Source organism: Carassius gibelio, chromosome B22 (assembly GCF_023724105.1).
Source record: "Carassius gibelio isolate Cgi1373 ecotype wild population from Czech Republic chromosome B22, carGib1.2-hapl.c, whole genome shotgun sequence".
NCBI classification, from domain to species: Eukaryota; Metazoa; Chordata; class Actinopteri; order Cypriniformes; family Cyprinidae; genus Carassius; species Carassius gibelio.
This window is the reverse complement of record NC_068417.1, coordinates 14142796-14158156: the sequence shown is the minus strand read 5'-3', so window position 1 is coordinate 14158156 and position 15361 is coordinate 14142796. Positions and strand designations below refer to the sequence as shown.

General features: G+C 35.3%; 1 protein-coding gene across 2 annotated transcripts in view; it reads left to right on the top strand.

Moving 5' to 3' along the window:
* Positions 1-415: 415 nt before the first annotated feature.
* The window catches only part of LOC127987060 (uncharacterized), a 54889-nt gene continuing 39943 nt past the window's right edge, over positions 416-15361 (top strand). The window contains exons 1-13 of one of the 2 annotated variants that reach the window (XM_052589338.1): positions 416-606; positions 969-1074; positions 6300-6394; positions 6800-6856; positions 7142-7246; positions 7540-7644; positions 7938-8042; positions 8336-8440; positions 8738-8842; positions 9140-9244; positions 10359-10431; positions 10547-10748; positions 11855-13682. In XM_052589338.1, coding sequence (XP_052445298.1) covers positions 6336-6394; positions 6800-6856; positions 7142-7246; positions 7540-7644; positions 7938-8042; positions 8336-8440; positions 8738-8842; positions 9140-9244; positions 10359-10431; positions 10547-10748; positions 11855-13682 — 2849 coding nt within the window. In that variant the 5' untranslated portion in view covers positions 416-606; positions 969-1074; positions 6300-6335. Of the gene's footprint in view, positions 607-968; positions 1075-3735; positions 3774-6299; positions 6395-6799; positions 6857-7141; positions 7247-7539; positions 7645-7937; positions 8043-8335; positions 8441-8737; positions 8843-9139; positions 9245-10358; positions 10432-10546; positions 10749-11854; positions 13683-15361 lie in introns of those variants that run through there. The other variant, XM_052589339.1, reaches the window with a different exon arrangement.

The following is a 15361-nucleotide window of genomic DNA, read 5'->3' as shown; positions in this document are numbered from 1 at the left end:
CTGCCTTAAAAAAGACTCCCATAATTTTGTAACATCAACATTTTTTGTATCTTTAAGTTTACTATCAAACAAAAAAACGATGTAAAAGAAACTGAAAGTGTTGCAGACAAGCGGATATTCCATTTAATAGCCAGAAGATCTAATAGGGATAGATATACAGTATAGATAGATAGACAAACTAAACGTAATCATCAGGATAATGCAATTCAGAGGCACCTAAACATCGCAGTCTTGAAAATCTCCTACTTGAGAGCTACTTCACAAACCTAAACATCTAGCATTTCAGTACAAGTATTTTATGTAAAGTGGAAAACGTTTAACCCACGTGAACAGTTTCAAAAATAGGGCCAGCCCCGCAGGAAAACCACAGACTTTCACTGTAGACTCTTAAAGGATGTACTAGTGTCATGTGACTATTCGTAAAGGCAAGAAACCATTCTACATGTGCTTTGTTACTGGTGCTCATGAGCCTTGTACTAGTACATTTTTTTATTTATTGTTAGTAAATCCTTTTATAAATGCATTACTTTTTTTTTCATTTATAAAAAGTATTTTGTTTTAATTTAGGCTGTTGTTTTATGATGCAATATCAAAGGATTTTTTCAGGTAAGTGAACCCAAGCACTCGGTCAATGATGCTTGTATTTCTTTGTGTAAAAACTAATGAAACAAATATCAGCTATGATTAAACAGAATGTTTAAGTTCACTTAACACAATATCCTACATTTATTCAAATTGTCAACTATTGTGGACGCATTTGAAATTAGTAGCCTAGAATAAATTGTGAGCGTGAGGTCATGATTACATGATGTGTGCAAAAGGACTATGGTTCTTTGGTCATGAGTAAATGTGAGTGTAATTTTGTGTAAAACTGCAATACAGAAAGTTTAGTTTGATACCAAATCACCATTTCTCAATATATTCACCTGCAGTTACAGTTCTCAAACACATGTATTGCTGTTGTCCAGGTTGAGCTAACTTGTGTTGAGCTGTTTGGAATGGCTGTTCAGCTGCAGTAGGTCTATGTCAGAGGAGCGCAGAAAGGACTCACTCTAGAAAGGTGAGTGAACAAAGGTAAGATTGGGTCTGTTTCAGATAATCATTTTAAACACTACCGGAGATTCAAAACTGCAGCCCATTTACTGTAGGCATTATAAAAGCTTTAGAATTGTGTTTCTCAAACTCACTGTCATCATTAATCAACATGCACAAATTTGTGGCAGCTCGGTAAAATTAAGATTTTGTGTTGGTTCATAAGCAGTGGCGGTAGCTTTTCTGGTGTCCTGAGCGAACCACCCCTTCTGTAACCCCAAAATGAAATGAATTTTACATAAATACAGCAAAATATATGAGTGATAGCTGCAGAAATGATCTCATTCTCCCCCCTGCCTTCTCTGCCTCTCATGTTCAAACTCAAAGTTCAGTAGGAATCTGTATATTCCACATATCATGTATCTTGTGAATCTGTTGTTTTCCCACTTCGTGTTTAGTATCGTTCTAATGGTCAATGTGCGATTGGTGAAATGGTCTCAATTTCACAGTAGTCACTTTCTTTGTTTGTTTGTCTGAGGATATAAGTGATGTGACAAAACACTATGGCAGGATTCTGTAGTCAGAAAACCCCCACGCAGTGTGTTTGAGTCTCTGGAACTTTGCACTAGAACTCACTGCTGTGTCTCTCTGTCAGGTATGCGTTTCTTTTTCTTTTCAAATGTGTAATTGTGTTAAACACATTATGCTCATTATGAACACACGTTATGGTTTGTGTACTACACGTGCACATAGGCTAGATAAGTTTGTTCTAAAACACATGATTGCTTTGCTGTAAGTGTTCTTTGAAATACTTAGGTAGAAGGTTATAGATGCTATGCATTTTGTATATATGTCTTATAACGGTAACATTGGAATTATTCAGTAATTCAAAGTTACATGTGCCTTTAATGAGTTTCTTTTACTCCCACGTGGAACACTTGGCTGTTTCCCATACAGCTGCAGTGATTCATGTACAGAATCATAGAATTGACATGTTGCTACAGTGTGATTCACAAATGCATTATTTTTTCTGAATTGAACTGAAGGCTCATGAATGATAGGAGCATTGTTTGTTTGCTTAAGCAAGGCTCAAATGAGACATTAGGTCCCCAATGAACAAATAATTGAAAGTATGGGATTTCCAGATTAATCAAATATTAAAATTAATAAACAGTTGATATTTGTAATCATCTTTTGATTAGTAATACAGTCTAAATTGAGTGATCACTTAAAATTAGGGTCAGACTGAACACTGAGTAAAACTGAAATAGAAACTAAAAGTGAACTCTGAAGAAGCACATGTAAAAGACTGAACACTCATTCAACTTTTAACCAGGCTGCTGGCCTTTGCTTTTGGACCGCTGGGTGGATCCTTACTATACATAACTTACAATTTTAATTTAATGACATGGCACCTGGGGCTTGAGATTATTTTATTATTCTCAAAATTAGCCATTTAGCTTTCCCACTGGAATAAATTTTGTAGTTGGGAAGATATGTTTTATATGATTAAAGTTACCGCACACTAAAATTTACTTAAATTGATTCCCAGATAATTTTTGCCTATATAAAGGGCATTTATTCCTAAACATATGCTTAATAAGGACTGTTGCAGATCAAATTAAATCATTTAGATGCGTTTACACAGACAGTTTAATAAAACTGAAATGAATGAATGAATGCATTCACACCATATAATTACAACAGCATAAATAATGTTATGAGCCTAGTGTTTTAAATCAGTTTTTAATATAGAAATTAAAACGAAATGCAACGATGGGAAACTTTTAAATGAGAAATTAAGTAATTCGTTAAAGTGATTTGTTCAGATGGCTGATTCATTTAAGAATGAAGCAAGTTCCTGTCTTTAAAGGGGTCATATGATGCAATTTCATGTTTCCCTCTGTCCTTGGAATGGAATAAACATGCTCCCACATATCTGCATCACTGTGTTAGAAGATGTGCATGCCATTTTCCAAATGCATAAGCAAAGAAAGAAGGTGAACTTTTATTCTTGCTGTAGTATTGTTGCCACCCCCACTTGCATGGAAACTGATTTTTTCCAAATGTGGTAAGGGGTGTAACATTTCCGTCACATGCTTCTTGGTATAAGGCTAAACAGATCACACTGGATATCTGTCCATCAGAGCATGTTGCTTTTTAGTGCTTTTATGATCAATGAGCTCTGTAAAAACCAACACATTTCATAAAAGTAGGCCAGAGAGAAGCAACTATAATGTACAGTATGTGGAAAATAATGTGAAACTTATACCGCGTATACACACTGCAACACACTGCACAACACACTGCAACATTATATGACCCCTTTAAAAAAAGGTAACTGAATCATTGACTCATCTAAATTAATTAAAATTTGAAGCAAAAACAGTAATATTGTGTCTAAAAATTCACTTAATGTTAACTACTTGTTTGAACTGTTGTATAAAATCAGGTAAAACTGTTTTTAGGTAAACATTTACTCTCTTGGTCATGTCACGTTGCTTAACTGCTATATCATATTTATAAATATAAAAATGAGCGAGAGAGTGAGAGAGTACTTCTCCAAATGCACAGTCTGAGTCCTGACCAGGTTAATTGACCGACACAGTAATGATGTTCTATGCATATGAGTGGTAAAAACATGATCGCCCATTCCATTTTTTTTTTTTTTTTTTTTTTTTTTTTTTTTTTTTTTTTTGTTGCAGGCGTCCTGTGTCATCCCTGGCAAGATGTCCCCTTGGGTGTGTTTCCAAAAGCAGCTATGGTCACAAGTTCTTTCATTACCAACAGAGTTTAATGGAACTTTGAACACAATTTGCTAATATGCTTTTGGGAAGCACCCCTGGGCGGTTGCTCCTGTTGCCCATGCTTAAAACCACCACTGTCTACAAAATTCTATAGAGTGCTACAAGTGTCCAATGACCAGAGTCCAATCTGCCCTACAAAGGCAAAAGACCTTAACTCGCAAGAGTGTGAAACTGAGAAAAACGACTTTAAAGTGTATTACTTGTCCAGCCAAATTAATTATAGGCATGACACTGGAAATTTAACAATTCGATGTTTAAGTAATGAAAATTATCACCATAAAAAAATGTGTTCAAACTAGATTTTTACCCCTATTTTGAAGTTAATGTACACTGTCTTTGCATTGTCAGCAAAACGTGAGAAGTCGCACAAAGGCAAAAGGCAGTAACTTCCACATAATCAATATTTGGTTGATGAGCACCATTTACAAAATCTTTATTGTAACACCTGTATAAAATCTAGTGTTCATGGGCTGTATCATATAGAATATTGTATATAGCAATTAGGGGTGTGCCGGTTTCAGAATTGGTGATGACGGTTATGACGTGAGTCAAATATGACGGTTTGTTCTTGGCCGCCATCCGATGCAATGCTTTGCTGATGCGAGCCGCAAAAAAAGCCATTGCCATGAATATGAATAATTCTAAATGAACTCCATTATTTTGACAGGAGAAGACAACAAAGAATAGTTTACATATAGCGTGTTGTTTAAGCGTGGTAAGACTCTCGCTCTCTCTCTCTCTCTCTTTGCATGTGTGAGAAACAGCGCTATCAGTTATAAAGTGACGGTGAGTCATGCGCCTTCACAAAGAGTTAACAGAGCATCAAATACAGGTGTGCTGTGCGTCCATTGAGATGAACTGAAAAGTTCAGATCGCTTGATGGAGAGAGAACTCTGAAGCTCAGATGCTGAAATTAATGCAAGCGTCATGCGCTTCAGTCTATGTAGTAAACAAACCTGCACGTCTCTGCCATTCATTAATTCACACAGAGACGTGCAGAACACGGATTTATATTTTAAACAACTTTTGCGGCTTAACATTTACAGATGGTCCATATGGAGATTTGATTTGATTATTTTATGCTAACTTTGGCAAATTCCATGACTGTCCATATTAAAATGCAAGTTTCATTTTCATGACTGGATTTCAGATTCCGTCCTCGTTTTCTGCTTCGCGGAAATCAGAGCAAATTTCAAAGCCGCACCCGCCCGCCATCCACTGATTATTTTGCGGTCTATGGCGATGCAATGCTTTGCTGATGCGAGCCGCAAAAAAAGCCATTGTCTGTTCTAGAAAGGATGCAGCAAATATATTTAATGCTAATGAGGCATAGGCCTAAGCTGAGTTTCATTTACGATGAGATGCGCTCTAGTTCACAGTGCAGTGCAAGTGAACGCGGCGCGCTGGTGCTTCCATGTCACGGTTATCATTGTCTGCTATATTTTGCTTTTTATTTATTAAAATACATGCAATTGGTTGATGAAACATTTATTAAAATTAAGATAAGATTTGTACAAAACGAAATTCGTTTTTAAGAAAAGTTTTCTACAAAGCAAAATTTTATGAAGTGGTAGGCCTAAATATCATGTCTGACGATTTACAAAACTTCATTAAGTGGAAAAAAACATGTCTCCCAATATATTGCGCATCTTATGATCCTATCTAAAAAATGAAAATAATTTTTGCTAAAAAATGTTTGTAAAAAAATATTTTAATGACACGGTTTTTGCGGTTATAGAGTTCTAATGACGGTGTTCAACTATAACCGCCGGTCTCACGGTTATATACTAACCGTCACACCCCTAATAGCAATGTGACTGTATTAAGGTTTTATTTTTTATGGATTTATTAATTTTTTTTTTATCGTAACAAGCAGACTGTGGGCCCTATTTTTTAACGATCTAAATGCAAAGTGTAAAGCGTACATTTTCTAGATCATCTTCAGACTATGCTGGCAAAAAGTTGATTCATCCACCCGTTCTCAAATGTCACATGAACAATTTTGACGAAAATCATGCAAAACTAAGGTGTATTGAGACTAAATTTGTTGTGTGTTATAACAAGCATGACTTGAGACAGTGTTACGAAATAGTTCCACCTAGTGGTCAGGAGATAATGCATATTTTTGCTTATAACTTCTGAATGGTTTGACTAAAACTGGTCTGTTTAGATTCAGTGGCTCATGCAGAGTCTAATGATGTTCAGTTTCCCCATGTCAGCCATTATAGGTGTCGGCCAACAATTTTGGGCACAGTGCCACCATGTGGTCAAAAGTTATAAAGAAATTTACAAAAAAATAAAATAAATAAATAAATAAAAAAAAATATATATATATATATATATATATATATATATATATATATATATATATATATATATATATATATATATATATATATATATATATATATATATATTATTACTGCTATGTTATTGATCTCAGTTACATATTCTCTCCAGGTCATACTGAGCAGCTGACTGTATACAAGCTGCAATATGTCAGAGGAGCGAGGAAATGACTCGCCGTCTGAGATGCGTCTCTCTTTAAAACAGAGGTTAGTTTGTTTCATCCTTGCATGGTAAACGGAGCTTTATGGACAGACAAACTTAATAATAACATAGTGCATTTGGGACTATGAACAAATCATTTTATCAGTGCAGTTAACTGATTGAGGCATTAGATACTGCAAATGACTAAAAGTATGGACTTTTAAACCTTCAAAGTGTAGCCAATAGATGATAAATATTTTAAAACTGTAAAGAAAAGTCATAATTTACAAAGTTATTCATTCCTTCCCTCAGCAGGGATTTGAATTTTTTTTTTTTTTTTGGAGGCTGGTTAGTTTAAAAGTAGAGGTATTGTAGCATTAAAGCACTTAAGTAGTTTTGTAAAAGTATACAATTTTTATTTTTATAATACAATGTGTTAAAAAGTGTCTAAATTTATGATACGTCTCCAGCTCTGTGTCTGGTGGCATGCCGAACTTCAGTGAGAAAAAAAAGTCATCTACCAAAAGGTATTTCATGTGTTTTACAATATAGCATTATTTGTCTACAGCAGTAATATGTAATAGAACTTTACTGAAGAAAACTACAAATAAAAGATAAACCACAATATTTGGTGATAATTTTTTCACCTCATTCTGGAGCTTCTTTCAGTAAAACATCTACTCAGGCAGTCACTAAAAGACATACTTGCAGATTCATCATGGAAAATAAAGATTAAACATTTGAAAATGATGCTGAAATACCTCCTCTGTTTTAAAGTTTTATCCCTCTCTTTCTGCTCTTTATGTCATTAGTGTAGTATCAGGCTCACTTGTATCCAGCTCTGTGTCTGTGACGAGTGACCAATCAAGACGTGAACCACTGAACTTCAGTGACAAAAAATCACCATCTGCCGGAAGGTATTTCATGTGTTTTACAATATAGTGTTATAGCATTATTTGTCTACAGCAGTAATATGTAATAGAACTTTACTGAAGAAAACTACAAATAAAAGATAGACCACAATATTTGGTGATCATTTTTTCACCTCATTCTGGAGCTTCTTTCAGTAAAACATCTACTCAGGCAGTCACTAAAAGACATACTTGCAGATTCATCATGGAAAATAAAGATTAAACATTTGAAAATGATGCTGAAATACCTCCTCTGTTTTAAAGTTTTATCCCTCTCTTTCTGCTCTTTATGTCATTAGTGTAGTATCAGGCTCACTTGTATCCAGCTCTGTGTCTGTGACGAGTGACCAATCAAGACGTGAACCACTGAACTTCAGTGACAAAAAATCACCATCTGCCGGAAGGTATTTCATGTGTTTTACAATATAGTGTTATAGCATTATTTGTCTACAGCAGTAATATGTAATAGAACTTTACTGAAGAAAACTACAAATAAAAGATAGACCACAATATTTGGTGATCATTTTTTCACCTCATTCTGGAGCTTCTTTCAGTAAAACATCTACTCAGGCAGTCACTAAAAGACATACTTGCAGATTCATCATGGAAAATAAAGATTAAACATTTGAAAATGATGCTGAAATACCTCCTCTGTTTTAAAGTTTTATCCCTCTCTTTCTGCTCTTTATGTCATTAGTGTAGTATCAGGCTCACTTGTATCCAGCTCTGTGTCTGTGACGAGTGACCAATCAAGACGTGAACCACTGAACTTCAGTGACAAAAAATCACCATCTGCCGGAAGGTATTTCATGTGTTTTACAATATAGTGTTATAGCATTATTTGTCTACAGCAGTAATATGTAATAGAACTTTACTGAAGAAAACTACAAATAAAAGATAGACCACAATATTTGGTGATCATTTTTTCACCTCATTCTGGAGCTTCTTTCAGTAAAACATCTACTCAGGCAGTCACTAAAAGACATACTTGCAGATTCATCATGGAAAATAAAGATTAAACATTTGAAAATGATGCTGAAATACCTCCTCTGTTTTAAAGTTTTATCCCTCTCTTTCTGCTCTTTATGTCATTAGTGTAGTATCAGGCTCACTTGTATCCAGCTCTGTGTCTGTGACGAGTGACCAATCAAGACGTGAACCACTGAACTTCAGTGACAAAAAATCACCATCTGCCGGAAGGTATTTCATGTGTTTTACAATATAGTGTTATAGCTTTATTTTTCCACGGCGTTAATATGTAATACTGTAGAACTTTACTGAAGAAAACTTTAAATAAATGACTGACTACAATATTTGGTGTTCAATATTCACCTCATTCTGGAGCTTCTTTCAGTAAAACATCTACTCAGGCAGTCACTAAAAGACATAAATGCAGATTCTTCATGGAAAATAAAGACAAAACATTAGTAAATGATGCTGAAAGACCTCCTCTGTTTTAAAGTTTTATCCCTCTCTTTCTGCTCTTTATGTCATCAGTGTAAGATCAGGCTCACTTGTATCCAGCTCTGTGTCTGTGACGAGTGACCAATCAAGACGTGAACCACTGAACTTCAGTGACAAAAAAACACCATCTGCTGGAAGGTATTTCATGTGTTTTACAATATAGTGTTATAGCTTTATTTGTCCACAGCGTTAATATGTAATACCATATAACTTTACTGAAGAAAACTTAAAATAAATGACTGACTACAATATTTGGTCTTCAATATTCACCTCATTCTGAAGCTTCTTTCAGTAAAACATCTACTCAGGCAGTCACTAATAGACAAAGATGCAGATTTTTCATGGAAAATAAAGATTAAACATTAGTAAATGATGCTGAAAGACCGCCTCTGTTTTAGAGTTTTATCTCTCTCTTTATGCATTTTATGTCATTAGTGTCAGACCAGGCTCAATTGTATCCAGCTCTATGTCTGTGAAGAGTGACCAATCAAGAGATCCACCACTGGACTTCAGTGACAAAAAAACACAATCTGCCAGAAGGTATTTCAAGTGTTTCAGACTTTTGGTCAGACAGACTGTGTTGGAAAGTTTATCAGTGAATAAGTATTATGATTAAAAAAAAAAAAAAAAAAAAAAAAAAAAAAATATATATATATATATATATATATATATGTATATATATATATATATATATATATATATATATATATATATATATATATATATATATATATATATATATATGTATATGTATATATGTATGAGGGAACTGGAGACAGGTGGGGAATAATCAATTAACCAAAACAAGGAGGAAAGTGACCAAATAAGGGAACAGAAAGTTCATAAATGTAACAGTTCGCCCCCTCCCGGAAAGGTGCGTCCTCGCACCGCAAGAGGAATACCAGCGGAGGGAGGGTGGGGGTTCTGAAGGTGGGCGAGGAGCAGGCAAGGAGCAGGTGAAGAGGGAGCATGGAGGTAGGGCTGGGCTGGGATCAGGGCTGGACGGAACCAGTGGAGAAACAGGAAAATTAGGGATTACCTCCATAGACCAGTCCATAAGGTCCATAAGTTGCTCCATATTATTTCCCGAGTGAGCGGTCGGGGAAGTGGGTAAGGCACGCCAGATCGAGAAAGTCCCTGGTATGCTCCTCCAGCGAACGGTCCAGTTGCTCCAGGCATAGAAGACGGACTGCTGGGATGGCCATTCCGGGAGAGGGCAAAAAAGAAAAAAACTAAAAGAAAGAAAAACGCCGCTAACTAAACTATACTGTTTGGTCCGTGATTCTGTTACAAATGGGTATAGTGCTAAACGAAAGACTAAGGTGCTAGAGGATGATATGGAACAAATGAGGAGTTTACTTAAGAAGGATAATACAGACAATATATAACGTTTACAATACAATACTATCTCAGGATAACACTCACATTCACATACAGATGCACATTCAATCACAGACGATGAGGAACTGAACAGAACGGGTATTTAAACACACAGAAGAAAATGAGGGAACTGGAGATAGGTGGGGAATGATCAATTAACCAAAACAAGGAGGAAGGTGACCAAATAAGGAAACAGAGAGTTCATAAATGTAACAGTCAGGGTATTTCTGTAATATTTTACCTGGAAATGCAGTATTTTCTTCTATTTTTACAGAACATTAGATTCAGACTTCCAGACTCACAGTAACCACAAGAATTTCAAAGACAATCTCTTAGGGATTTTCCAGGTAAGAAAAGTGTTTAATGTTTCTAAATATGTTATTGAACAAAGACATTACATTTAGAAATACTTTGACATAATATGGGTGTACAATTAGGTTGAAATTCAGTCTTTTTTTTCAGGAGCTTGAGAACAAAATAATAAATTTCCTGAAGAATGAGCTTGAACGATTTAGGAAAATATTACAAAAGGACGGCACACAAGAGAAAGACTTTGTGAAGGACTTTAATGAGAATAAATGTAGTATCAAAGAAGCAGCTCTTGAGCTCACACTCTGTTTCCTGAGGGAGATGAAGCAACATGAAGCTGCTGATACTCTAGAAGGTAAGAGACTTCTGATCATACAGTATTGTCATTTAGAAGGGCTCCAGACTGCGACCAAATGGTCATATTTTGTGATCATCATTTTCTGCCTGTGTAACTAAATTTTGTCCACTGCACTGCCCATATACTAAGCGCCTCCATTTCTGTTGCATATTAGAAACATCAAACGGCATACAAATCAAAAGCATAACAAAACTGCAGTACTCATTTCAGCTGTGCAACATGAACTGCTTATCAATTCAGACTAATAAATGAGCACAGTGCATACAAACTGGTCCAAGCTTAGAACAGGTTTACTCGGGAACCATTGTTGATTGACACTAATGTTAATGCACAGTGCTGCAAGATCCAGAGAGAAACATTTGAATTTTGTCCAAACTAAAATTAATAAGGTTGCTGCAAGATCTCGTGAGAAGCATTCAAATTCTGCAAAAATTCTCCATTATAAACAGATCAAACAGCACTTACAGAGAAAACCAGAAGTAGTTAGGCTGACTATTACCATGGTGTTCTGTCAGAAATAGTTGAATGTTATTACATACTTCATTTCATTGTTTTTATGACCTTTTGAAAGTGAAAAGGCATTGACTTTGATGCATCAATGACTTGCAAGTATTTCACACTTCAAAGATCTAAAACTGATGTAATTTTTTTTAATGGGATGATTAAAATATACTTTGTAGTAAACAAACACATATTTAAAATTTAAAAAGACAATAAATTACTATAACCAGCGAAAGTTTTGCACTTTTTGTGTAAGAAGTAAGAAAAGTCACAAAGTGCCTTGAAAAACACAAAATTAGATTTTGCACATTATTATTAGGAGTCGATTTTGTATACTTCCCTACTCAGGTTTAGTGCTTTACTATCAAATGTGCATTGAAATAAGCATGTAATATTATTAGCAACGGAACACATTTATGTAAAAAAAAAAAAAAACGTCATTTTATGATTAAATTACCTTTTAAATCTGTTTCTTGTGCCACCTTTTGTAGAACTTGGCACTGGTTTCACTGCTTTTTAAATTTTATTCTGTAAACTTGCTTATGAATGACTTAAAGAAAATGGACTGAAACATTATTATTTTTATTTTTTTTTCTGTTTAGATGATCTCATTTTCATTCATCAGCTAAAATGTAGCCTAAAGAATAAGTATCAATGCGTGTTTGAAGGAATTGCAAAACAAGGAGACTCTACACTTCTAAAAAACATCTACACAGATCTCTATATCACTCAGGGTTGTAGTGAACAGGTCAATATTGAACATGAGGTAAGACAGATTGAAGTTACTTCCAGGCGTCATGAATCACAAGAGATACCAGTTGAATGCACAAAGCTGTTTGAAGCACCTGAAAAAGACAAGCAGATCAGAACTGTACTGACAAAAGGAGTTGCTGGCATCGGAAAATCAATCTCGGTCCAGAAGTTTATTATGGACTGGGCTGAAGGAAAAGAAAATCAAGATATCAGTTTTATGTTTCCTCTTCCATTCAGAGAGATGAACCTAAAGGAGAAAGAAAAACTAAGTTTAATGGACCTTATAACTCAGTTTTTTCCAGAGACTAAAGGACTTAACCTTACAAGAAGAAATAGATTTAAAGTCCTGTTCATCCTTGATGGACTGGATGAATGTCGTCTTCCTCTAAACTTTGGTGGTAATGTGACACGGGCTGATATATTATCACCATCCTCTCTGGATGTTCTCCTGACGAACCTCGTCAATGGAAATCTTCTTCCTTCTGCTCTCATCTGGATCACCACCAGACCAGCAGCTGCCAGTAAGATTCCTCCTGACTATATAGACCGGCTGACAGAGATACGAGGATTCAGTGATACACAAAAGGTGGAGTACTTCAAAAAAAGATTCACAGATGAGAATCAGGCCAAAGAAATTATTGATCATGTAAAAAAATCCAAGAGTCTATTTATCATGTGCCACATTCCAGTCTTCTGCTGGATTTCAGCGACAGTTTTTCAAAACATTTTAGAGGAGAAAAGAAAAAACCTGAAAAACAATGAGGCTGGTGACTCCTCTAAAACACTGCAGGAATCAAACGCTGAAGACACTCCCAAGACTCTGACACAAATGTACACACACTTTCTACGCTTTCAGATCCAGCAGAGCAGAAAAAAGTATGATGGAGAATACACACCAGATGTCTCCTGGGATAAAGATGCCATCCTTTCATTGGGGAAACTGGCATTTCATCAGCTGGAAAAAAACAACCTGATCTTCTATGACACAGATCTGGAAGCCTGTGGTATTAATGCCTCTAAAGCATCAGTGTATTCAAGCATGTGTACCCAGATCTTTAAGGAGGAAAGAGGGATCATCGTTGGCACCATGTACTGTTTTGTTCACTTGAGCATTCAAGAGTTTATCGCAGCCCTTTATGCACATCTTTTTCTAGACAAAAACAAAACAAGTGTATTTGCTCAAGATTCTACAGAACAGGCAAACAAAAATGAAGCCATGGTTGATTTGCTCAAGACTGCAGTGGACAAGGCACTTGAGAGTGACAATGGACATCTGGACCTTTTCCTTCGTTTCTTTCTCGCTCTGTCACTCCAGTCCAATCGACAACTCTTACGAGGACTGTTGACACAGCAAGACTGCAATGAACAGGACTACAAGGAAATAGTTCAGTACATCAAGCTGAAATTAGAAGATAATCCGTCTCCAGAGAGATCCATTAATCTGCTTTACTGTCTGAATGAAATGAATGACCAAACTCTGGTGGAAGAAATTCAGAACCATCTTAGCAAAGGAAGTCTCTCATCTGGTGACCTCTCACCTTCTCAGTGGTCTGCTTTGGCTTTTGTGTTGTTGACATCAGATGAGGAGCTGGAGGAGTTTGAACTTCAGAAATTCAAGAAATCAGATGAGTGTCTCATTAGACTATCATCTGTCATCAGAACCTCCAAAAGAGCTCTGTAAGCATTTAATACATTCTATCATGTTTTGCTTTAATTTGAAAAAGTTATTTGAAACATTTTTAATTTGAAACATTTGCGGTTATCTTCATTGCTCTATGCTGATTATTTTACATACACAGAAAAATCTCCAGTGTTAATTTAACACTCTGAGTGTGGACTCATATAAACACTGAAGCAGTGTTAAAAGTAACACTGAAGCAGAGTTGAAGTTAATTGAGATATGATTGAGCATTATTAAAGACACCTGATGTTAACAAGCAAACTCTTGAAAATCATAATTTGTGTGTCACCATTATAGTGGTCAGTGTTTTCTTTAGTTGTGATCGTGGCTTGTGGCTTTTTACTTTTAAACTTTTATTTGCATGCCAAGAGCAAAAGTCATCGGGTGGTGATGATTATGTTTTAATGTAATCGTTGTTTGACCTGAGTTACTGAACTAATTTACAGTGTTTTCTCTAAATAAAACTTCCATTATTGATTGTAACAGCTTTGATTCCACAATGAAAGCGACTGCATTTTCTATACAGTTTGTAGCCATCTTTTGCAAGTGATTCTGATTATTGTTATTTTTTTTTAATTAAAGAGTGTTTATTTTAGGCACACACAGATAACAAGAATCAGCGTATGGATCTCAACAACGGTGACAAACAGCATATCCAGATAAACAGATCTACTCTGAACATCACAAAACTAGATACAAAAAATTCACATAAACAGCAAAAATAAAATTTAGTTAGAATAAAAAGTTAAAAAGACAGTTCAGCTCATAATTTATTCATGCCGCAATGCATGATGGGAGCCATGGATGAGTTTTTATTGGCTAAAACATGCATTTTTGATGGTCACTTACTTACTTTTAAAAACATGTCATATTATGCCAAAAAATGCTGGATTGCTATCTTTTTTCCCCACTTAATTTATGTATACATTAAATAAATCTGAACTCACGCATTCAGGTCACTCCATGACAATTAGTTCAAACCACAATCAATAACACACATGGTTGCCTTTGCTCTGGTCTGTATGTTATGATTCTGTTACCACAGCCCCACAAAGTCCAAAGTAAACATCTGAAGGTTCAAGATCCCAACTAAAGCAAACACTGACCACTATAATGGTGACACACAAATTGTGATTTTCTCGTTTGGTGAGTCTGCTTGTTAACATCAGGTGTTTTCAATAATGGTCAATCATAACTCAATTAACTTCTTAATTATCTCATTAACTTCAACTCTGCTTCAGTGTTACTTTTAACACTGCTTCAGAGTTTATATGAGTCCACACTCAGAGTGTTAAATGAACACTGGAGATTTTGCTGTGTACTTTACATTTTTCATATATCCTTATATGTTTTTCTTCTTTTTATGACTACAGGGCCATTTAAGTGTAAAGCTAACTATAACTGTATTGTTTTTGTTAATGTATTTAATTTATGTAGTATGTAGTTCAGTCATAGTCTTAATATTAATCTGTGTTAAGGCTAGTAAAATGATTTTCCCTCTGCCTCTTGTTGTTTAATTAAGATTAATTACACAGATAACAACAAAAATGTAGCTGCTGCCCTTTAAAACTGAGTGCACAGATCCATTTAACTAATGCACATTCCAATATTTCATCAACTGTTTGGATTCATTTTGTGCATTTATGTGAATACTCACCAAAACTGATAAATTTAT